The 24,885-nt window shown below is 38.2% G+C and overlaps 1 protein-coding gene across 1 annotated transcript; it reads left to right on the top strand.

The window, feature by feature from the left end:
• The first annotated feature begins 1,664 nt into the window (after positions 1-1,664).
• Positions 1,665-5,251, top strand: LOC148038856 (putative protein phosphatase 2C 1). The gene is made up of 5 exons (XM_087674747.1): positions 1,665-2,211; positions 3,077-3,415; positions 4,089-4,206; positions 4,307-4,530; positions 4,764-5,251. Exons 1-5 carry the CDS (start codon positions 1,966-1,968, stop codon positions 5,151-5,153), a joined length of 1,317 nt encoding a protein of 438 aa, XP_087530873.1. The 5' UTR covers positions 1,665-1,965; the 3' UTR covers positions 5,154-5,251.
• The last annotated feature ends 19,634 nt before the right edge of the window (positions 5,252-24,885 follow it).

The raw sequence follows: 24,885 nt of genomic DNA, 5'->3' as shown, positions 1-24,885 counted from the left end.
GGCTCATAATGTTCTCTCAAGAGATTGATTCTATAGTAAAATAAGTTGTGTCTCTCTTGGACATCCATGTCAAAGGGCTAAATATTTTTGTTTGTGTTAACAAAATGAAAATGATAAACTAACTAAAACATATTATAAATACTTAGTCCAAAGAGCCACATGCGTGCTTTTATTATTAGTAGAAAAAAAAACTTGGGGTCCAAAAAACCATTGAACATTTGAAACATTGATGCTGATAGGAGCACATTGCTTAAATATAGCATTTTGAAGGTGAAAGAAAACTTTACATAAAATTGAAGGAACATAACAATTGTGTGTGTGTAATTAACATAACCCATTCAAAATACTCATGCAAATTATATGTGTAATTAGCATAACCCACTCAAAATACTCATGCACATGATAGATCCATAACAATATCTTAGTCTATGGATATCAAATGAACTAGTGGAAAGCCTTATGAACTTACATATTAGATAGCTTATGTGTACTAGGTAGTAAGTGAGATAAAATCAAGAAAAGTCAAAAGAATTATTTTAGAATATATGGTGTAGTTTTGTTTAGAATTACTTGTGACCACAATGTACTTTTGAATGTTCATAACTAGGGCATTTGTCCATGGGGAAGATGTGGATGCAACTTGCGCACAATAAATAAGGTAGTTATATGCATATCCTAGAGGTGTCTTGGTTTTCAACTAGCTTGTGTGCAAGTGGTGTCATTCTTCCAAAATTATTTCAGAAATTGATTACCATGTTGTTTCAGTTTTCAATCATGGTGGTCAATTTACATTAAGTGTAGTCGGCAAAGTTGAAGTTCAATAATGCAAGGAGAATGATTCTTCGTTTTACAAAGCTTGGAGTGGAGGATACTTAAATCACCATTAGCTCTATGCATGCATTGGGGATGTGCATCAATAATGCTTTGAAAGACTTTCTAAACTCATAAGTGCTTGATTTGCTTGGTTGAATATCATTATAGTAGGGATGGTCTAACGTCCATGTGATTGCTGATCTAAAGAGAAGATTATTGATGTTGACACATCAATAGTGGTGATACATCAACATCGACGCAATCAATGTGCCACAAGTGTTACTAGATGAGACTAGTATTGAACATGAAACTATTCTAAAACAAAAGCATGGCTCCAATTGATGCCCATGACAGTTGCTCTATTCGATTAAAAAGTAAAAGAAAATTTGAGTAGGGTGGAAGCAAAAGGGTGGAGCCAATGGAATGGCTACACCAGAAGGACTCGAAAAGTGATTAGGACCTAAACACACAAGGGGAACAACAAAAGTATATAGGAAAGGGATGTTGTGGATGGTTGAAGGTTGCAAAGCCATAAGAATGATAAATGGGTCATGTGAGGGGTGCTCAAAAGGGGGCACAAAAGAGGATGAGGAGGGCTTGTATGCCCCAGGAGGGACACCATCGACTGCCCCACATTCTCCATGTAATCTGGCCAAGGGCTATCTATGGCAATACATGTTACTATAGATCCATATCTAAGTAGTTGGTCAAAAGCTAAAAAGGAATAAAAAATCCAAGGGGATCCAATAATAGTCAAGTAAGAAGCTGTACCAAGAGCCCCTTTCTTTCTTTTGCAAAGAGATGTGTGAGTGATGATAGACTTAGGTTTCACAAAAGGTCTCTATTGCATAGGAGTGGCAGCCCTACCATGAAGAGAGGTGTAGTAAAAAGGAATCTCTCTCTCGCGTGCCCGCTCGATATTTAACAACCCTCCCTACAAGGCTTTTTCCAGAATTGCTTTTCTTTGCTCCAAACGCGAGAAGTCTTACCACCCATCCAGGCCAGCTTCCATGGCACGAATCAGACCCAATTCACTCCACCATGTGGATTGATAATCAGCGGCTTCCCTCATCCATGACAAGATCACGATCCCTCCTTGCCTTTCCATAGGCGCGCCAATTCCTTGTTTCAATAAAGAAAATCAGCTTCCGGATGGGGGCTTGCATATCCATCCACGACGACACCCTCAGAATTGAGGTGAGTGCTGAGGCCCGAGAGAGGAGACGAGAGAGGAGGAAGTTGGTTATGGAGATGCTGCAGGCCGAGGCGAAGGCCTCCGAGCTTCTGGCAGATATCCCCGGGAGGATGTGCAGCAATGGCCAGGTCACTGCATCGTCTTGCCTCTTCACAAGACAAGGGCGCAAAGGGATCAACCAGGACTGCATGCTTGTCTGGGAGGTATGCTTATAACTAGTCCTAGTATTCTTATGTGAAGACGCTCTAATTATGGTTATCCATGCTTGTATATTGATGATGATGGTGATACTTGTGGGTGATGATAATAATTCCATCATGTTGATGTTGGATGATTATCACAAGCATTATCACTCCCCATTATGATTTTGATTATGATCATGGCTATTATATATCATCAGAGCATTATGATGGGTATGACAATTATGATGATGATTATAGTGATTTCAGACAAATTGGCAAGGTTGCTTCAACACAAGCCTGTTCTGAATGCAAATTTCTGTACCTGAAAGTTTTCTGAAATGTAGCAGTCGTTGGATGCAGGCTTGATTAATGCATTCATCTAGTCATGTAATTTACAGGCCTGACTTAGAGCCCACCCCGAGAGCTTTCCCCAATCAGCGGTCAAATTTTCTAAATAGTTATTATTTGAATGTGGATTCATGTATCCATCTCAAATCATCTGCAGGCCTGACTGGTAACCCCACATATGTTATCTGTTTTAACCCAGATGTATAATCTGCTTTTGTGCCCAACTAGTCCCAGGTTCATATATGTCATATATCTGTAGACAAGCAATAGTCTTGAAGCATATGGCTGCTCTCAGACATTCATGATTGCTATCTTAACAATCTCTCTCTCTCAAGATTTAACTTGATGAGTACCTTCTTATTTGCCTCTGAAAGCAACAATTTGTATTTCTTTTTGGAGTTGTATAGAGATTCTTTTGCTCAATCTCTCAAATATGACATTATAAATTCTTACAGTCTTAACAGAAGTTTGCTACCTGGTGATGATGTGTTTATGGGTTTTCTTATTTTTTGCACTGTTTGATTTTTTTCTGGTACAGGATTATACCCAAGAGAAGACAGTTTTGTGTGGTGTGTTTGATGGGCATGGTCCCAATGGACACCTTGTGGCAAAGAAGGTGAGGGATACTCTGCCATCTCTGCTGGCTCTGCCCCTTGAATCCCTCATGGTCGAAGCAGACCAATCTGATGATATTCATGAGAGCCATGCAGACAACAAGCCAGAGCCCTGCCACATGTCAGCCAACGACTGCTCGGTGGGCTGTGCCTGGCAACAGAAGCTGGTGGCATCCTACAAGCAGATGGATGAGAACCTGAAGAGGCATCCTATCCTCAATTGCACCTGCAGTGGCACCACTGCTGTCATGGCCATAGTGCAGGTACTCAGATCCGATTAATAACTAATAAAACTAGCAAAATCGCAACAGGACTAATCGCAATATAAGCATAGATGATAAATGACAATCACATTATTGATCATCTATTGCATTTTCATCATTATCAAGTGTTTTAGGGGGTTGATCCTCTTTTGAGCAGTTTTTCAAGGTTGATTTTCTTTTGAGATATCTAGCATGAAGTCTTGTAAGTTCTTAAGTTGACATATTGTCTTGTCTTAACATTTTGTTAGATGTGTCGATTAATGCGAAGTAGACCAATCCTCTCAGTAATTAATTGTGTTGATTGATGCAACCTGGACCAATCTATTGGTATTTAGTAAAAACAGGAAAATCTTGGAGAGGCTAGCCTTCTCTAATCTTCTAATTAGATCTAGCGTTCTATGATCTGATTGTTAAGGCCTAAGGCACATCTTTGTACCTGGTCAACATGATACTTCATGAGACTTGCACAAAGTTAGTCTATTTATGGAGATAGTCATGCTTATATTATGATGCTCTTTTAATTCCATACTCAATGCATTTTGTTTGCAATTTCATACCACTTTGAACAATCGTGTATTTATGCTATAATAATGTGACTAAATACTGATCTCTTTTAAGTTGGTTTGACTTTTTCAAAATTTTTACTCTTAATTCAATGTGTTGTGTAATTCAGGAGAAAGGCCTTGTGGTTGCTAATGTGGGAGATTCAAGAGCTATTTTGGGACGTAGAGCTCAAGATGGCTCTATGTTTGCTGAGCAACTCACAGTTGACTTAAAGCCCAATTTACCAGGTGACTTTTTCCTCCTATGATCTTGTACATTTGTCTCTCCCCTTTAATTTGTCCAGTGTATTTACCTCATTTTGGTATTTTGGTATTGCTTTCTCAATAGGTGAACTAGAGAGGATTAAAAGATGCAGAGGTCGTGTGTTTGCACTCGACGATGAGCCTAATGTTGCAAGGCTATGGTTGCCAAATGGAAATACTCCTGGCTTAGCTATGGCGCGAGCTCTTGGAGACTTCCTTCTCAAAGAATATGGCCTAAGTGGAGTACCTCAAGTCTCTCACACAAGTCTAACAGAACAAGATGAGTTCATTGTTCTAGCCACTGATGGGGTAAGTAGCTTTTATGCTAAAGTATCTTCATGTTATCATGAGTGTTGTGATGCACTTATATTGTAAAATCTTCTTCCCCATAAAAAATCTTAAACCCCACTTCCCATTCAAATCATCTATCACACCATGTTGGAAATGAGAATGTGTGAGTTGGATGAAGACATGGGGGCATTCCTAAGTTATGAAAAAGGTCACTAAGTAACTAGCTAAGTGCATGAATCATTGTTTTTCAGGTTTGGGATGTTTTAAGCAATGAAGAGGTAGTTGAGATGGTCTCCTCAGCTCACTCAAAACAAGAGGCAGCAAAGATGGTTGTGGATGCAGCAACTAAGAAGTGGAAAGTCAAATTGTGTGGTTATGCAACTGATGATTGTACTGTTGTATGCCATTTCTTCAAGGAAAACCTTAGCCCAATTCTTGTCAATCAAAAGACGAAGGCTCTAGCAAACAAAGAAGAAACCTGTGACAATAAAAAGACGAAGGCTCTAGCAAACAAAGTAGACAAGGAAAGCCAAAATGATCTTAAAAATTCACTACACAGAGGAGAGACCCTTAGAGGGATTGTAAACTACGATCCTCATATCATGAGAAAGGGATTGTCTCCCACAGATAGGGGTGTTTAATCCAAAACAATGCATCACAATCTTCTCAATTTGTAAAAAAATATAAGTTAATAGACTAACTTCATAATATTGAGGGGGAAAAAATGTACATTTCTCAATTGTTTACATAATTTGTGCAATCTAGCTCGACAACTTTTTCCAAGGGAAAGGTGTGGGAAGTGTGTGCCAAATGTCATCCAACAAACTACTCCTTTGTATATGTGTATACATATATGATGGTGATGATGACTCTATGATCATAAGGATTGCAAAGTTTTTGAAGTTATTTAAATTTGCAAAGCTTCTATATTTTTCATATTTCTTCTATTTAACTAAAATTATCACATTGATTTATGAATTCATTAAATAAACAATCATCATTGTGAAAAAGTATGTTTCAAAAATTTTGTATTTGGATTTATAAGATGGTATGATGGTTTTCTTTGATAATTACTTCGCACATATAGGGAAGTACCGTCTAGAGCCAATTGTATAAAGTTACTCTTACAATCATAAGCTTTCCTTTGCCATAAGTCATATCCACTTCTTCTCATCAACCTCATATCAATCTAAAGTTTTGAGCACTTTACAAGATACTCAATCATCTCATGCACTTACTAAAGTGGAGGTGAAATGTCTACTTTCATCATGCATGATGAATTATTTGACTAGCCATAGCTAGTGCTTTGGTCATGCATGATCAATTGTATGTTTGACTAGCTATAGCTAGTACATTTGCACAAGATAATAACTACTCAAGGGGTCACTCATAAATATGTGTGTATCACATGGATTCAATATAAGGAAATTTTCAAATTACATTTTTACACGTTTTTAACATATAAAAGGGTACAATGATAATGGGTTATTTATAGATTGAATAGAAAGAGTTGTGTTAATTCAAGAAAAACTCAAAAATAAGGGTATTTAAAAATATGCATTGAGCACACATGATGTAGAGGGTATGCATATAATGAACCCCCCAAAAATAGTTAGTGATCATGAGAGAGAGAGAGAGAGAGAGAGAGAGAGAGAGAGAGAGAGAGAGAGAGAGAGAGAGAGAGAGCTAGCTAGCTAGCTATGTGTAATAAGACAACAATCATAGCTAAAAAACGCAAAAGAAATTAAAACTTAGGGTTAGGATAGATTTTCTTAGCATTGTCCATAAGAGCATGCTCAATTAAATGGTTAGGTGTGACTAAAAATTACAAAAGTTGTTGAAACTTAGGATTAGGATACATTTACTTAGGATTGCATATAAGTGTAGTCTATAATCATGGTTAGGGGGATATGGCTTGTTCTTTTGGAAATGTACCCTCTCCTTAAACTCTATAGGCTTGTTTTTATAAAAGGACTAGATTATTTTCCTTCTTGTCGATTCAAGTGTGCATGAAAGAAAAGGAATGGTCGGCACATGGTAGTGCTCCAACATACTGCATGCATTTTTATTAATACAAATAATATATTTCAAATGTACTATCTAATAACTCCCATATGAATCCATTTTTGACAAAAATTTATGATAGAAAATTGTGGGTTACCTAACATGTTCGGCTGGTTTAAAAAAATTGGCAGTGCAAAGAAACTAGAAAGGTGCTATTGATTTTTCCATGCATATCTAGTTTTAACTTTAAAATGTTGGGAGTTTGTGTTATGTGTCATCTATGAAGGCACAACATCTCCAACTAGTCCATAACATGCCCCTTGTTGAGCCAAAGTCATTATAGTTAATACAGATTACTCTTTAAATACCTTCCATGGTAATTATTAGTTAGACAAATATCTATGCTTGTTAAACTTAAGTTGGATCTTTCTATGGCTTCTTATTATTTTCTATTTATCTGCATTTAACTATATTGGTTATGATCATTATCATTACATAAAAGTTCTACTATTGAATGCTTTTACGTGCAAATATCTAGCTTTCTATACTAATATATTTTCATTCAATGAATTTTATAAATTTCCTTCCTTTCTTCATACTTAAACTAATACTTATTACTTCCATATTTTGGAAAAAACATCATCTGTTCACGTAATGTTCTCCGCTCTTTATTTTCTCTCCCTATGTATTGTATGCCTCATAGCCCATGTTTGCATGGTAACAAAAACTCAAGGGAATCTCTGATGCTTCATTTGTGATGAAGTGGGTCGCTTACTCAAGGTAGAATGCCCAAAAAAAAAAGTGCTATAATTGCAATGAGCTTGGTCACTTTTGATTTGAATGGACCAACCCCACAATTGGAAAGCTAGGGATAGTGGACATTGAAGAAGAAGCGGTGCACACATTTTGAATCCTAGCTATACCCTTAATAATGGATCCATTGTATTACCATGCTGATATGTATTGGGATATTATCTTTTAGATACCCTAGTAGTAGAATTACAAGTATAGTGAATCACTTTTGAATGTACCCTTAGTTTTTGCCAATATTAGAACATCTTGATTTTTCAAGGGGCAGTGGATGTAATGTGCCCACCTTGATACCTTAGACATGATGTAATAGTTAGTGATAAAAGTAATCAAAGATGTTACATATTTTGTTGTACATTAGTAACTTCAAGAGTATTAATATTTAGGAGTATCAAACACCTTGCCTTTATTGATATTATTCGAGATACGAGTAGGGATTGTTGATAGAAAATCATAAAGGTTGAATTTTGACATTTTGAAGCTTTCTCAAAAACATAGGTTGAAGTGATAGAATTGTAGATATTGTCATCCAATCGCAAAGGTTCAAACGGATCCAAATCCCAACTTTTGGATCAAAAGTTATGACCGTTCTAATTTTTGTCCAATGTGGAGGAATTTTTATGCACGAGCTACATGAGTGTGCAAAAGGGATCACTTTCATGCCTTTTTTTGGACTCCTAAACTTGTAAAACCAAAACCCCCCTCCCTCTCCTCCCCTCCTCAACTTGTATATAAAGAAATGGAGGGTACCACATAGACAAACAACTCTCTTGGAGGAGACGCAACTCTCTTCAAGGAGGCACCACTCTATGGGTGTGAATGAAGCTAGACGGAAGATTTCTCTCTTAGCTTTCTCCCTCTCTTCTAGAATTGTGGAGGACCTCCGTCAAGAGCTTCTCTCCTCTTCTCCACATGTGTATAGAACCTCTACTAAAATCCATTAAGACCCATAAGACCACAATGCAAGGTATGACTTATATTGAAAAAGATAAGGGAATATAGACCATGAGAAAATGTTTGATTATCATGCAAGAATATGTAACGCCACCCCGACAATTGCATGCATAGGGTGTCTTTGTTTCTCTTATAAATTCAACCAATTCTCCATGATTGAATGATGCATCATAAAAAACCTATTAATTTTTTCTGCCAAGGAGTTATCCATCCTCTTTCCTACCCCTACACCTCTCCAAAAATTTGAGGATCCTCTTGCAAATGCGATAAGAATCTCATGCCACCATGTTGATCCCCTAAATATTTTGTAATATAGATGAGTGACTCTTGTGAAGAAGCCCTCACATTTATTTGACATGTCATTGGTTTGAATCTACTATAAGCATAAATGAGGATTTTACTTATACATACCTACTCCAGCCTAGTCTGGACTGTAGCTTGTATATACATAACAACCTAGTGTCTTGTGACTACAAGAAAAATTTATCTCATAGTGATTTATTTTTTCAAAGAGTTAATTTGATGATTATTCAATGGAGTGTAACAATGAAGTTTCACATGCAAGATACCTATCCTTCCTAATCGTGTCCTAGAAGAAATTGTATCTACAAGCCATGCCTTCTTTGCAAGAGAGTTTGGGTCTCTCTCTCTCTCTCTCTCTCTCTCTCTCTCTCTCTCTCTCTCTCTCTCTCTCTCTCTCCATTGTGTTTAGTTTTTCTTGCTCAAATCTTTCGTAGCTTGTGTAGACTCCATGCTCTTTCTCTTCTCTAATGACTATGAATCCTAAATATTGTCGCTACCAAATCACTAATTTTTGCTATCAAGTCTTCTTAGAATTTCCAACAACTTTTCATTAATTTAAAAGTAATTAAGAATTTGAATTGCATCAAAATTATACCACTATAGTCTAAGCAACATCAATCAATCAAATTTGAGGCATTTATGACAAATGCAACAATATGCTCCCAACATTCACGAGTATATTAAAAACAACTATGAATGTGTTGATTAGTTCTTCATATCGAACAATCGATTTTGTGATAAAAATTGAATATATTGATTTTTCTCATATGTAAAAGTTCATGACATATTGTTTTTTCTCATATGCGAACATTCACAACATTATCTTGAACTCATTGATTTATGGTATTAAACTTAGCAAAGTACAATTCTTTTACACTTTAAAGGTTACACATAGCTGATTAAGCTCTCTTTTCTCTCTCTCTCTCTCTCTCTCTATTCTCTCATCTTCTCTCTCTCCTCTCTTATCTCTAGTCCTACTCTATACTCTCTCTCCTCTCTTCTTCCTCTCTCTCCATGATCTCTCTACTCTGTCTCTCTTCTCTCTCCTCATACTCTCCTCTCTTCTTCCTCATTAGTATTAAGGAGAGACTAAAGGTTAGAAATTGAGGTGAGAGAGAGGGAGAGGATTAGTTGCAAAGGGTATTGGTATAGAGAGAAAGACAATAGAATATACACTTATAGCTAGTGAGTGAGGGAAGAGAGAGAATAGTGAGAGAAAGTGAGGGGGAATATGCTAGGCACTGATTATTGGTCTCGTGCCTTGTAATTTCCAACATCCTTGCCATCATTGTCATCATTAGAATCTTCTCTCATTCTCTCTTGCCATGGATCTTAAATCATTTTCATGTGAGCTTTTCCCTTTACCACCCTCATGTGACGTTCTTGCTCGAGCCACTTCCTTACTGGCACATTCTTATTAGCCCATCAAGAGATATCCTAGACAACGATATTTGGAATTCTGTGGAATACCTTGGAGTTTTCTATCTAGGATTGCTTGAGTCTACCTTGCAGTGGAAGTTCCAGCCATTTCCACGAGGATCGACTTGAGTTTTAGGTTCCTATTATTGGTCAAGTCACCTAACGGTCAATTAGCATCAGCAATGTGAGTTCCCACTTCTTACAAGATTACTCAAACTGAAGCGGACTTGCATTGCACTTGGTTCAAAGAGAATGGGAGACAAAGGGTTGACCCTTCTGCCCATGAGGCAAAATCCCATTTCGGTCCCCTAAAATGATGCAAGCTGAATTTTCCTAATATCTAGTGGTAATTTGTTTACCTATTTATGAACGTAAATTTTTTCTTTTGAGAAAAGCTCTCGGCTTACAGAGATCACCCAACTGTAGGTTTGGACTCATTGGGGATCTATCCACCTCCTTTTCTTGATAGAGTATTTTTAATTACCTAATTACCTACCACTTTAGATTTGGCATATAAAAACACCTTCTTTGATTATCTCATGACACAAATTCATTACACATCTTTATTTCATGACACAAAAGCAGTGTAAAGAAATTCTTTCTCAATAGTTCCTTTAAGAAAAATATATTTTACAATGTTTCTTGTCCTAGTTGACATAATATCAACCCGGAGGTATTATTCTCACTAAGTTCATTTCATAGACTAGTATTGGGACTTCCAAAGTACTATCTGGATTTGTGACCAGAGCCCCTCTAGTATCCTCACCTCCTCCTACCAACTAGAATTCCCTACGACAGGACCCTTCACGTCGTGATTGGTCCATACTCACTAATGCAAAAACAAAAACCCATTGGAGTAGGTTTTATTCATGCTAACCTTGGGGAGGTCTAGCACCATTAGAGAACACTCCCTTAGTCGGCAATCTGTGCGTATCTGAATACTGTCTCAATTGGCGATCTGTACTCTATTATCCATCTTAAGCCTAATAATTTAAGAAAGATAAGTACCTAATTTACAATCACAAACAACCTACTTCAAATGCATCATACACAAACTTTCAATGAATTTATTTCCAAGAGAAACCCTTCTCTTAGAATAATAGTATCATGGCTAAACTTGGCGTAAGTGGCAATATCTTCCAATAATCCTCTCAAATTACTCTTCCCCCCCTGGAATCTAGCGTAGGGTAAACTTAAGCAAGAGTTTTTTTGTTCTTTTTCCTAGACTTATAAATATAAATATAGACACACACACACACACACACACACACACACACACACACACACACACACACACACACACACACACACACACACACACACACACACACACACACACACACACACACACACACACACACACACACACACACACACACACACACACACACACATAATGGAATTCTGTGGATCCTTGTCTTGTGATAATTCACTAGATTAAAGATTCTTGGATATTTTATCACGGAGAGTATTCAATAATTTCATCTCAAGATTTTTCAAGGAAATAGCATCTGTGTTTCAGAGGTTCCATTAGTTCAATACAAATCAAAATTTTAACTTCTTAGGATATATATTATTGCAAAAATCTTAGTCCTTGAATCTAGTTCTTGGAAAAATCCTATTTTAATGTAGAAAAATCATACATTCTTTCAAAAAGTGCAATATCTTCCTTGCACCCTATTCCTAGTACATCTAGTGTAAACCCAGATTATTCCTTGGAATTTGTGATTAAGAATTTCTCTAGGATTTTCTATGTAGGAGATTTAAAAAAAAAACTCCTATTCTTATGGATGCACCTTTAAATTGTTACTAGCACATGGGATGAATGATCTATTTGGTGTCTTAATATTTAAAATAACAATCAAATACAACACTTGGGGATTTATGACGAGCGCTTGGTTGTTGTTGGTATTCACAGCTTTGTTTGTAATCCTAGTACTCACCATTCCGTTTGTCGTGGTCGCACCCGCAAAGTGTTATTAGCAGCTCCCACTTCTACGGCCTTCATAATTTCCTTCTTTCGGGCCATGGTCTTTGATCATGAGATTGTAGAGAAATTTTTGACAATAGAGCTTTGGGTCATCACAATCGGATTGATGGAGATGGCGATTATTAGGAATTGAGAGAAAATCGAGTAGAGTCTCTCGATTCCACAGGGAAGTGAAGGTAGAAGAGATGGGATTCCATTTCGAGAGTCAGTGGGGTATCCTCCTTGTCTTTGCAATAAGAAATTTATCTCTCGCGCTCTTCTTGCCTCTCTCCCTCTTGCTCTTCTCTCTTGGCTTGAGAAGAGTCTCTTCTCTTGGTTAAGGCTAATGTACTCAACGACTCCTCATACCCTATATTTATAGTTAAATTGAAGGGAGGGTCTCATGGGTTGTAGCCAAGAAGAGGAGTTCTTTATGGAGGGTATCTTGCTAATCGAGCTATCTGGAAGCTTTCTAGATGCAATCCGATGCTACCGATCTTATCTTTGAGGTCCAGAGGGGTTGGCAAAGATGCCATGATTGATTTGCTTGGCTATCGACATGTGGTCTTACTTCAATCTAGGCCTCTTATCAAACTAAGAAAAGGGGGAGATTGTTGGAGATTTTTTTTGAGATTGAAGGGGAGATTTGTTGCTTTCTTTTTGTCTTTCAGATTCTCAACTTTGGAGAGGGGAGGAAGATGGTGAGAAATTTCGAAGAATAGGGAGAGGGCACCACAATCTGCTTGTTGTTTTCTTCTCCCTATTAAGCTTTTAAAAGCTTAAAGATTTTTTTTCTTATGCTTTAATATTTCACAAGTCAAGTCTTGACTTTTTTATCTTATCCAAGTCATTAAACGTGTCTAGTATGATCTGGACTTAACTAGCCATAACGGTTGTACACATGGCATTTCCTGTGTAGAGATATTCGTAGTTGTATTATCAGTCCCCCCAGAAGGTGTTGGGGTACAATATATAGATTATTTTATTTAAGATTTTTCTTTTTCATAATTTAAAATCTTCAAAGCTTAATTATGAGAAGTCGGGAAAGTCAAAACATCACATCCTCTTCCCCTTAGAGGAATCAAGATGTCCTCATCTCGAATGAAACTGGGGATATTGGTTACATAGTGATTTTTTATCAACCCAAGTGGCATCCTCTTTTCAGGATAGTCTTTCCACTATATGAGATACTCCCTAAGGGTTTTACTTCTTAGAACCTTCTCTCGCATGTCAAGTATCTTATTTGGTTGAAGTTCAAGGACTCCTTGACTTGGCATCACAATTTGTTGGTTGTTAAGTACATGATCAAGGTTGGAAACATAGGCTTTCAATAGACTGACATGGAATACATTATGCACTTTCAAGTTGTGAGGGAGTTGCAGCTTGCAAGCATTAGGTTCTAGACACTTTAGCACCTTATATGGCCCACAATATCTGGGACTTAGCTTCTTGAATTCTCCAAGAGATAAGGAACTTTTCTTTGGGACAACTCGAATAAAAACCATCCCACCTTCTTTGAAAATGCGTTCTTGTCTTTGTTGATTAGCATACGCCTTCTGTCAATCCTTAGAAACTTGAATATCTTGCCTTCTGTCAATCTATTTTTTCCAGAATTTTCTTAGATACTTCTATTGGTAGGGTAGGATCACAAAAAATTTAGGGGCGTAAGAAAACCTTGTCCATACAGTGCCTGAAAAGGAGTCATTTGAATACTTTGATGATATGATGCATGGTATAAAAATTCAACTAAGGGTAGGTGTTGGATCCACTGCTTAGGTTTCCTGTTGCAATAAGCTCTAAGTATATCCTCAATAACTTGATTGACCTACTTTTTCTGACCATTGGTTTAGGGATGGTAAGCAATACTAAAGCAGAGCTGGGTTCTTAAAGCTTCGAACAAACTCTTTCAAAAGTTTGATGTGAAGAGAGAATCATGGTCACTGATGATTCTATGGGGCAATCCATGTAATCTAAAATTTTTCTTAATGAAAAATCTAGCAATATCAAAAGCCTTGTAATTGGTTTTTACAGGAATAAGGTGTGTAACTTTTGTTAGCATATCAATGACTATCATAACTGAGTTATATCCTCCTTGTACTAGGGGTAATCCAACTATGAAGTCCATGTTGATATATTCCCATTTCATTTGAGGGATGTCAAGTGGCTAGAGCTTGCTTGGCAACTTGACACATTTAGGCTTAATTTTTTGGCAGTTTAGGCATTCGGAAAAATACTTAAGTACGTCACCCTCCTTGAGTCTTTCATAGTAGAAGCTTTTTCTGACTACATTAAGAGTACTAGCATATCCAGGGTGATCGAAAAATGGAGAATCGTGAGCTTCCTAGAGTATTTTCTTCTTGAGTTCTTGGCTTGCAGGAATACATAGTCTTGTCTTGAAATAGACAAGTTCCTCGTTTATGAAAAAATCTTGATACTTATACTTGAGTTTTGGACTTGTATCCTTAGTGGGAATTTCTCTTAGCATTCTCTGATAGGTTGGATCCTTCACTACTTCTTCTTTGGCTATTTCTATGATAGGGTTACTGGGCATTGAAATCATTGTAGCAAGAGTTTCTGTCCTAGAGAATTCCTCTCGGATTAGAGTATTAAGAAATGATTTATGGCTTAGGGCATCCACAATCACATTCTCTTTGCTTGGTCTATACTTGATTTCAAAATCAGATTCCTGCAAAATCTCGATCCATCAGCATTGCCTTATGTTAAGGTTTGGCTAAGTGAAAATCCTCTTCAGGCTTTTGTGATTATGGACTAAGGATTACTTGTTACCAAGTAGATAATGTCTCCATAATTTGAAGGCATGAATTACAACAAGTAATTCTAGATCATGTGTGACATAGTTTCTTTCATGAATCTTTAAATTTCCTTGAAGCATAGGCTACTAGATGTTCTTCTTACATAAGCATTCATCATCCCAATGCAAGAGAGATTCATTCCAGCCCTCTAAAACAATGCAAGTCAGGTTTCCTAATATCTAGTGGTCATTCGTTTACCTGTTTATGAACATAAATTTTTCCTTTTGATGAGAAAAGCTATTGGATTACCAAGACTACCCAACTATAGGTCTAGATCCTGGGATCTATCCACCCACTTCCCTTGATAGAATATTTTTAATTACCTAATTACCTACCACTTTAGGTTTGATATATAAAAATATATTCTTTGATTATCTCTTGACACAGATTCGTTACACGCCTTTATTTCATGACACAAAAACAATGTAAAGCAATTATTTCTCAGTAGTTCCTTTAAGAAAAATATCTTTTACAATATTTCCTATCCTGGTTGGACATAATATCAGCCCGGAGGTATTATTCTCACCAATTTTTGTTCCTAGACTACTGTTGGAACTTCCAGAGTACTATATGGGTTTGAAGGGTAATTAACAGTTCACAAGAGTCTAAGGAGTTTGTGACTAGAGCCCCCCAGGTATCCTCACCTTGTGTTGCCAACTAGAATTCCTTATGACAAGACCTTTCATGTCATGGTTGGTCCATACTCACTAACACAAAAACAAAAACTCCTTGGAGTAGGTCTTATTCATGCTGACCTTAGGGAGGTCTAGCACCATCAGAGAACACTGCTTCAGTCGGTGTTGTGTGCCTATTGGAATACTGCCTCAATCAACAATCTATAATCGATTATCCATTTTTTAGCTTGATAAATTAAGAAAGATTAGCACCTAATTTACAACCACAAACAACTTCAAATGCATCATACACAAAATTTCAATGAATTCATTTCCAAGACAAACCCTTTTCCTAGAATAACAGTATCATGGCTAAACTTGGTGTAATGTGAGGTGCCCGTCCATCGGCTTTCTAGGCACTCTTTTAGCGGTCTATTGAGAAATGAATCTAAGTGTCGCTGCCCAGCACTCCCAGGGAATGTTCCGAGTTTTGTCGCCTAGGGTTTTCCAAATCCGCCTTGCAACGGAATGTTCACGACCAAACCCACTAGGATCGACCTGAAATTCGAGTTCCTAGTTGTCAAGGTCTCTTGATAGCATTCTAGCATCGGGTTTTGGACATCCTACTTTATGCAGGGATACCCAATCCGAAGCAAACCCATGCCGCACTTGGTTCAAAGAGAATGGGAAACAAGAGGGATGCGCTGCTCAACCTCTTTGCCCATAGGGCATAGTCCCATTCCGGTCCCCTAAAACGGCATGAATCGGGTTCTAACCTAACAATACCTAAAGGTTGAATGACGATAAAAACTTACGAGAAGCCTCCCAGTTCTCTGGGTCCACCCTGCCATAGGACGGACCCGTTGGGTGTTCCGCCCACCCGCTTCCCTTAATAGCTTTAGTTTTCTAATTAGGTCCTACCACATTTATGTGTGACACTTAAAGTCAGCTTCATTAATTAAGCCTTTTAGGGAACAAGGTTCGTTTGCATAACTTATAGCACAGACACGAAAACAGAGCAAAGCAATCTATTGACAAACAAGTTCAAACAAGTTCCTTAACTTATCTTCAAGTTAATCTTTGTCTCCCGCCCATACATGAGAAATTATGTATCGCTTCTGTCCAACAGAAGTATCCCTTCTGCCTTGCAGAAGTAACTGGTCCAATTCACATGGCACCACAAACTCAATCCTTTATCTAGAATAGGATCTCCCAACATGCCCAGATGTTGGGGGCCATGGAGGTCTTCAACTCCATTCTAGACCTAGCAAGGGGTGTCCAGAGCTCCAACTGACCCGCAAGCTGTCTAGGAGCGAAACATCATTCCTGTGGTTGGCCTTTTCACCACTCGACCTTCGGCCCATGAATCGAGTAGTGCCCTCTCGGGTTAATCTGCAGTGCGATCATGGAGGTGATCCACCCGTGCAATATATCCTTCCTTAATTAAATCCTTTAAGAATCAAGCACAAACAATGCATTCAGCCCTAATATCATTTTCCAAGAAAACATTCCTTTATTCCCATGGTGACTTGTCATCACAGACCCTTGCCATGCATTTACCATAAATCACAAGCACTTAGAATAATCATCCAAACAACAACTAACAACCAGTTGAATGTAAAAACATTTAGGATGTTGTTCGATCAATCAACAAAGCCAATTGCATTCTTTCCAAAACAATGCAAGAGTAGATGATATAATATTTCCCATCGCATATTTGCTCTCCCCCTTGGGATCTAAGAGTAATACTATGCAAAAATGTTCTTAACACTTCCTTCCTTTGGCTAGGGCATATGTTAAGGGTTCAAACACTTTTCATGATATAAGTTCTATAGGTCACTTACCTTGATTGATAACCCAACCCTGGATTTGGATTGGCAAAAGTCATCATTATCCAACATATCTCAAGACATATTAGTTTTAACCCTTATGATTAATTTCTTGTACTAGCTCTTAGTCAAGTCATGAGGCAACTAGAAAATTATCCTCATATATCAAACATGTTATAGGCATAACGTGTGAATACTTAATAAGATAAGTGCAAGATGATCTCAAGTAATTAGACTTCAACAGGCCTTGCATTGAGCTAGAATCTAGTTTTTCTTAATATTTGGACTCTTAGGCTAAGTACTTTCGAAGTATTTAAACTTTAAACTAGTACTTTCTATTCATGATTCTCAATGTCATATTCTTTTAGCAATTATGCTATTTGTAACCCTTGACTATACTTTAATCTAGCACTTGTATGCACAATCTTTTAATGTCGTTCTTTTGACAACTATGCCATTCATAACTCTTGACTAATTCTTCCTTGTAATTGCTCTACCAGCAAATAAGTCATATGTAACTAGGTGCAATTATCTTCCCTTGATATATGCACTTCACAAACTCCATCTTCCGAGTAGGTGAGATGAAATTTATCATTTCCCATGACCTATACTCATGCATCATAGTATGGGGCCTAACGTATCTCATACGAGAATCAAAGCAAGCATCTATCAATTTGAAAATACATTACTTACGATCGGAACCACAGTTGGATTGACAGTGATGCCTTTGCTGGAAGCCTTGTTGCTAGTTGCAGGATTGTCATCCGCACGCGACATTCTTCGCTTGGAGGCCATCGTTTGCAGGTAGACTCAAGAGATTAAGAAGGTGGAATAGATTCAAGATGGGAGAACGTAAGAGAAGATGGTTAAGTCGAGGATCGAGATAGAGGAAATTGAGCTAATTGTCTTCCTTGTAGCCTCTCGAGGTGACTCTTCCCTCTCTCTCTCTCTCAAGCTCTCTTTCAAGATCTTCCTCACAATCTCTTGGAAGGGTATCCTTCTCTCTACCTCTCTCTCGCAGCCTCTTGGGGTCTCCTTATGTTTTCTTATGCCTCTCCCATGCCTCATATTTATAGTGAATTAGAGAAGAGGGCTTGTGGTTGAGAAGTGGAGCTCTTTGTGGAGGGGGATCTTGGAAAGATCAGTGATCTGATGCTCAGATCATAAATCTGATGGTTCCATTGGCTCCGAAAGGGGAGTAAAACACCAAGACACTTGGTTAGAAAGCTTTTAGTTCACTCCTTCTTCTTTTCTCTGTTCAAAGTGTTGTCTACTGCCTGTGTACTGCGATCGCGGCGCGCGTGATTTCGCAAATCCTCTCTTTATTTTTTTCTTTTTTTAAAATCTCCAAACTAACTAAAATATCACTTGTCTTTTCTTTTAAATGACATCCAGTTCTAAAAATCTCAATATCTTTTTTTAAAAGGATAATATCTAAAATATACTAGTTTTGCCCAAAATCTAATATTTTTGGACCATCCAAACTATACACATTAACCTAGTGATTAATATAACTCATAAGTCTCATTCACGTTGTAATTTACGTGAAAGGTGGCTACGGTCCTTTTCATTTCGAGAAAAATATCGGATTTATGACTCGATTTTTCTAAATAAATATTTTAAATTAAATAAACATTATTAATAATTAATGTTAGGTAGTTTTTACCTTAGTTAGTCTTTAGTTAGTAATCTTACTAACTTATTAATTGACTAACTAATTTTCGAACCAACCAACTAACTTTTATTGTGCGGAGATGTTACATGTAAGTGGCAATATCTTCCAATAATCCTCTCAGATTACTCTCTCGCTTGGAAACTAGTCCAGGATAAACTTAAGCAAGAGTTTGTTTTTTTTCTAGACACACACACATATATATATATATATATATATATATATATATATATATATATATATATATATATATATATATATATATATGAAATTATGTAGGTCCTTGTCTTGTGATAATTCACTAGATTAAAGATTCTTGGATATTTTATTACAAAGAGTATTCAATAATTTCATCTCAAGATTTTTCAAGAAAATAGCATTTGTGTTTATTGATAAGAGGTTCCATTAGTTCAATGGAAATCAAAATTTTAACTTCTTAGAATATATATTATTGCAAAAATCTTAGTCTCTGAATCTAGTTCTTGAAAAAATCTTGTTTTAATGCAAAAAAATCATAAATTATTTTGAAAAGTGCAATTATCTTTCTTGTATCCTATTCCTAGTACATCTCGTATAAACAAAGATTATTCCTTGGAATTTGTGATTTAGAATTTCTATGGGATTTTCTATGTAGGATATTATAAAAAGAGTCCTACTATTACGGATGCACCTTTTTGTTATTACTAGTCAGTGGGATGAATGATCTATTCGGTGTCTTAATATTTAAAATAATAATCAAATATGTCACTTGGGGATTTACAACGAGCATTTGGTTGTTGTTGGTATTCACAGCTTCGTTTTGTAATCCCAATACTCACTATTCCGTTTGTTGTGGTTGCACCTGTAGAGTGTTATTAGCAGCTCCCACTTCTGCGGCCTTCATAATTTCATTCTTCAGGGCCATGGTTTTTTATCACGAGATCAAGAGAAGATTTCCACAATAGAGCTTTGGCTCATCGTGATTGGATTGATGGAGCGATTATTAGGAATTGAGAGAAAATCAAGTAGAGTCTCGATTTCACAAGGAAGTGAAGGTAGAAGAGATGGGGTTTGATTTCAAGAGCCAGCAAGGTATCCTTCTTGTCTTTGCAATAAGAATTTCCTCTCTCGCACTCTTCTTTCCTCTCTCCCTTCTGCTCTTCTCTCTAGGTTTGAGAAGAGTCTCTTGTCTTGGTTCAAGGTAATGTACTCAATGACTCTTCATGCCCCATATTTATAGTTAAATTGAAAGGGGGGGGGGGGGGGTCTCATGGATTGTGGCCACAAAGAGGAGTTCTTTATGGAAGGTATCTTGTCAATCTAGCTATCTGGAAGCTTTTGAGATGCAATTTGATGCTTACGATTTGATCTTTGAGGTCTAGAGGGGCTACCAGAGATGGCATGACTAATTCACCTGGCTATCGAGTGAGCTTGTTTCAATCTAGGCCTCTTGTCAAACTAAGAAAAGGAGGAGATTGTTGGAGATTTTTGTTGATATTGAAGGGGAGATTTTTTACTTTCTTTTTGTCTTTCAGATTCTCAATTTTGGAGAGGGGAGGAAGATGGCTCCTAGAACGGCCACCTAGCAGGCTAGCAGAACAGGGTCACTAGGACTTCCGTATAAAACAGGGCTTTTGGTGCTTGACAATGTCTTTACAGGAGGCAATGACTACTCAGACCTTCCTCAAATATACTGAACCTAAACCTGGGACTTCATGCCTTGGACGCTGGTCCCCAACAAGAAAAGAAAAACCCCTTACAAGCACACAGACATATATAGCACAAAAACCACAGTACTCATAAAGGAGAGATATCACCTAGATAGGGCCACGAGAAGCTTTTGCGCAACAAAAGGCTCCTTCCAAGCTCTTCTTCCAAACCTGTCTAGCACAAAACTAAAACAAGAAACCATTAACTGTACCTGCACTAAACAGACAATTGGCTCTCTTGGCCTAATGAAATAAAGCACTTCACTACAAAACTTGGTCGACCCTCTTGGCCTAATGAAATAAAACATTCAAAACCTCGCAAAACGGGCCCTCTTGGCCTAACGAGATAAAACAGAATAGCACCTACACATCCCTCCACGAAATAATACAGATATACAATAATAAGCTCCTTTCCAAGGAGGAAAAACAGGCTCGCAGCCCTAAACTAAATGCATAAGGTTATGACCCATCCCTCCTGCATATATAGCAAGAGGCATATGCATAACATGTTGTCTAATCAACCTATGGGTCCAGGATAATAACGGTAGATTGGTCTCAGCTATTCTTTGCATCACCCATATCAACCATCGTCTGCCATATATTGCATGTTCTGATAACATAGCCCACAAGCGACCGGGTCCTATTTCATCAGTGATAACAATATCCAAACTAGGACCACAATTGAAGAAGAGGTCTTCCTCATAAGTAAGATTTGCCAGTGAATCCACAAACTGATTCCAGTAATGTGGAATCAGTTGAAAAGATACTCTCTCAAACTCCTCAAGTAGGGTCATAGCAGTTCGATGATACATACAAAGAATAGGATTCCGCACTGTGTTTGTTCCATCTAGCTAATTCAGGATCAACTAGGAATCCCCTTTTACTAATAACCGACAAATACCACCTTGTTTGGCAATATGCAATCCCATAATCAAGGCTTTATACTCTGCCATATTGTTAGTGGATCCTACCGCGAGATAAGCAGCTAACTTCATTGTAACTCTACGTCGGGGATCTCAAATTACTACTCCAACACTCCCTTTTTTATTAGGGCCCCTAGATGCTCCATCAAAATATAATGTATATGTCCACAATGGGTTTACACAACCTGCCATCACGAACTCCTCTATTCATAATTATGATAGTCAAAGTTCAACATGTTGAAAGGATGAACTGACTGCTCCATCCCACCTTCTTCATTAAACTCAACAGGGATACTCGTCAACAGTCGCAAGCAGTGATGGCAGAAGACTTTGATCTCCCACACAAAGGTCCTGTCTTCTTGCTCAATCACTTTATATCCTTTGCTCCACCAGATGAGTTTCCCCTGATGGTATCTCTGCTCTAGATATGGGTGCTCCAAATAAGGAATTAACCGACCCATCAACCGGCTTTAAGCTCTTTTGCAGGTCTCAAATCATCCCTAGCATGGACCTGCAATGCATTTTCTTTGTATTAGCATACTTAGAAATAATAAGGTTTAATCTTATTAAGATTAACCTTATTTTTAAACTCTACTCCCTGTAGATCAGCTAATAGAGCCGTAGACCTATTTTTCCCTAACCTGACAATCTTGTAGGGGCCATCCCATTTAGGTTCCACCTTCCCTGGAAATAGCTCCCTACACGCATCATAATATAGAACTAATTGCCCTTTTTTAAAGGTATACTTCTTCGCTCTAAGGTCATGCAACTGCTTCATCTGACGTTTAGCTACCTCCTGGTGTAATAAGCTCTGCAACTTCAGCTCATCCAGGTGGGCTATGGTCATGAAACGTTCAAAAAGGGAATCTTTATCTCCCAAAGAATGGTTAATTGCAAACCATATGGTTGGCAACTCAATTTCAAGGGGTAACACACACTCTTCCCCATAAACCAATTTAAATGGAGTATGGCCGGTAGCGTGCTTGAACGTGGTATTATACGCCCATACTGCCACATACAAATTCTTGTCCCAGTCTCGTTTCTTCTCAGAGACTATCTTAGACAAGATATCCACAAGTTGCTTATTAGTACTTTCAACTTGCCCATTTTCTTGTGGATTATAAGGAGTCATTTTATTGTGCTTGATTTGCCAAGCTTCAGTCAAACTTTTGATCACTTTGTTCAGAAAATGGGTTCCACGGTCCGACACTAGTTCCTTCGGGGGACCGAAACGACAGATAATCTACTCTAAAAGGAAACTTGAAGTCTCTTTTGCATTGTCCTGCCTCGTCGCCCGCGCTTCTGACCATTTTGTGAAATAATTAGTGGCTACTATAATGTACCTCTTTTGAGTAGTAGACGACGGGATAATAGGATCCACAAAATCAATGCCCCACTTCTCAAATGGAAGGATAGCCATAATAGGCGTAAGTGGGCATTTCCTATTCTCTTTACTGTCATGTCTTTGGCAGGTATCACATCGCTTCACATACTCAAAGGAATCTTGGAAGATGGACGGCCACCAATATCCAGCTCTTAAAGCTTTCTACACCATCAACCATATCGCAAAGTGCCCTCCACATGCAGAGTCATGGCACTCCTCCAAGATGAAAGGAACCTCGTCAGGCATCACACATCAGCGATAGATATCATCAACATCCTATCGATATAGTGTCCCTGGGATCAAGGAAAACTTCAAAGCCTGTTGTTTGATTTTCCTCTTTTCTGATTTTGACAAATCAGCTCCAGTCTCTCATGTTGATAGATAATGCGTAATAGCTGTTGAGATATCGAGCTCCACTCGTGATATGCCAGGGTGACCGTTGTGTATTTATGTCACCGACTTGTCAGTCAGATGTGGTTGGTACACCGCCCATGAATAATAGCTACATGACAGCTATCCTTATCTACTCTAGTTCATGGCTCAGTTAGTATGCCACCTTAGTTAGTTGAGTTTGGTTTGAGACCCATATATAGGGTTCTTCTATTTCTTTGTATGAGAGTTCTTTTGGCTTACACAACTAAGAAGAGGAAAACTATTTTCAGCCTCCACCTCTCTGTGTATTCCCCCATTGTGCAAGCAAGAAATGTCAAGATTGTGGGAGAGAAGGAAGGAGTCTCGCTTGAAGCTTTCTTGCTTGCACAATGGGGGAAGACACACAAGGGTAGAGGCTGAAAACAGTTTTCCTCTTCTTAGTTGTGTAAGCCAAAAGAACTCAAGTACAAAGAAAAATAGAAGAACCCTCTATATGGGTCTCAAACCAAACTCAACTAACTAAGGTGGCATACTAACTGAGCCACGAACTAGAGTAGATAAGGATAGCTATCATGTAGCTATTATTCAGGGGCGGTGTACCAACCGCATCTGCAACTGACAAGTCGGTGACATAAATACACAACGGTCACCCTGGCGTATCACGAGTGGAGCTCGATATCTCAACACTCCCCCTCGAGCTCAATCCCAATTCCTGCACACCAAGCAGGTCTCTGAACTTGCGCAGCTTCTCTGCGCCCAATGCCTTCGTGAATATGTCAGCTACCTGATCCTCTGTGCTGACATAAACTAGATCAATAAGACCTAGTAAAACCCTCTCTCGCACATAGTGATAATGCACCTCAATGTGCTTTGTTCTAGCATGATAGACTGGGTTATTTGCCAAGTGTATACTACTCATGTTGTCACAATAAATGACAACTGGCCCATCTGTAGACTGATGCATATCATAAAGTAGCTTATGCAACCAAGCTACCTCACATGCAGCCATTGCTGCACCCCTGTACTCAGCCTCTGTGCTCGACAAGGCAACTATAGGCTGTTTCTTGCTGCTCCAAGTGACTGCAGCACTCCCAAAAGAGAACACATATCCACTGGTAGATCGTCTATCAGAAATACTACCAGCCCAATCAGCATCAGTGTATCCATGCAACTGTATCTGAACCCCAGTCTCATAAAATAGTCCATACTGCAATGTGGACTTCACATACCTGAGTATGCGTCTAGCCGCATCCAAATGCGATTTCCTTGGAGCCTGCATAAACTGACTTACCAATCCAACAGCATAGCTCAAATCTGGCCTGGTAATAGTCATATAAATCAAGCTTCCTACTATGCGTCTGTACATAGTAGGGTCTTCCAGAAGCTCACCTGCATCTGCGCTCAGCTTCACATTCTGCTCCAAAGGAACTGAAATAGGCTTACAACCTGTCATCCCATATTTGGACAGCATGTCCAATCCATACTGCCTCTGCAAGAGCTGTATCCCACTTAGTGATCTAATCACCTCAATGCCCAAGAAATAACGCAGCTCTCCCAAATCCTTCATCTCAAACTTTTGCTTCAATAGCATTTTCACATGAAGGATATCTTCATCACTG

This window comes from Lygodium microphyllum, chromosome 3 (assembly GCF_053477565.2).
Source record: "Lygodium microphyllum isolate KBCC chromosome 3, Lygodium_microphyllum_v1.1.10, whole genome shotgun sequence".
In the NCBI taxonomy this organism is placed as follows: domain Eukaryota; kingdom Viridiplantae; phylum Streptophyta; class Polypodiopsida; order Schizaeales; family Lygodiaceae; genus Lygodium; species Lygodium microphyllum.
Note: the sequence above shows the minus strand (reverse complement) of the source record. Positions and strands in the feature narration are given on the sequence as shown.

What these genes read in the sequence shown, in the direction of transcription:
- LOC148038856 (XM_087674747.1), top strand. Translation starts at nt 1,966, where the DNA reads ATGGGGGCTTGCATATCCATCCACGACGACACCCTCAGAATTGAGGTG. An exon ending in ACTGCATGCTTGTCTGGGAG is followed by an intron (nt 2,212 to 3,076) that starts GTATGCTTATAA and finishes TTTCTGGTACAG; the next exon opens with GATTATACCCAAGAGAAGAC. An exon ending in CTTAAAGCCCAATTTACCAG is followed by an intron (nt 4,207 to 4,306) that starts GTGACTTTTTCC and finishes CTTTCTCAATAG; the next exon opens with GTGAACTAGAGAGGATTAAA.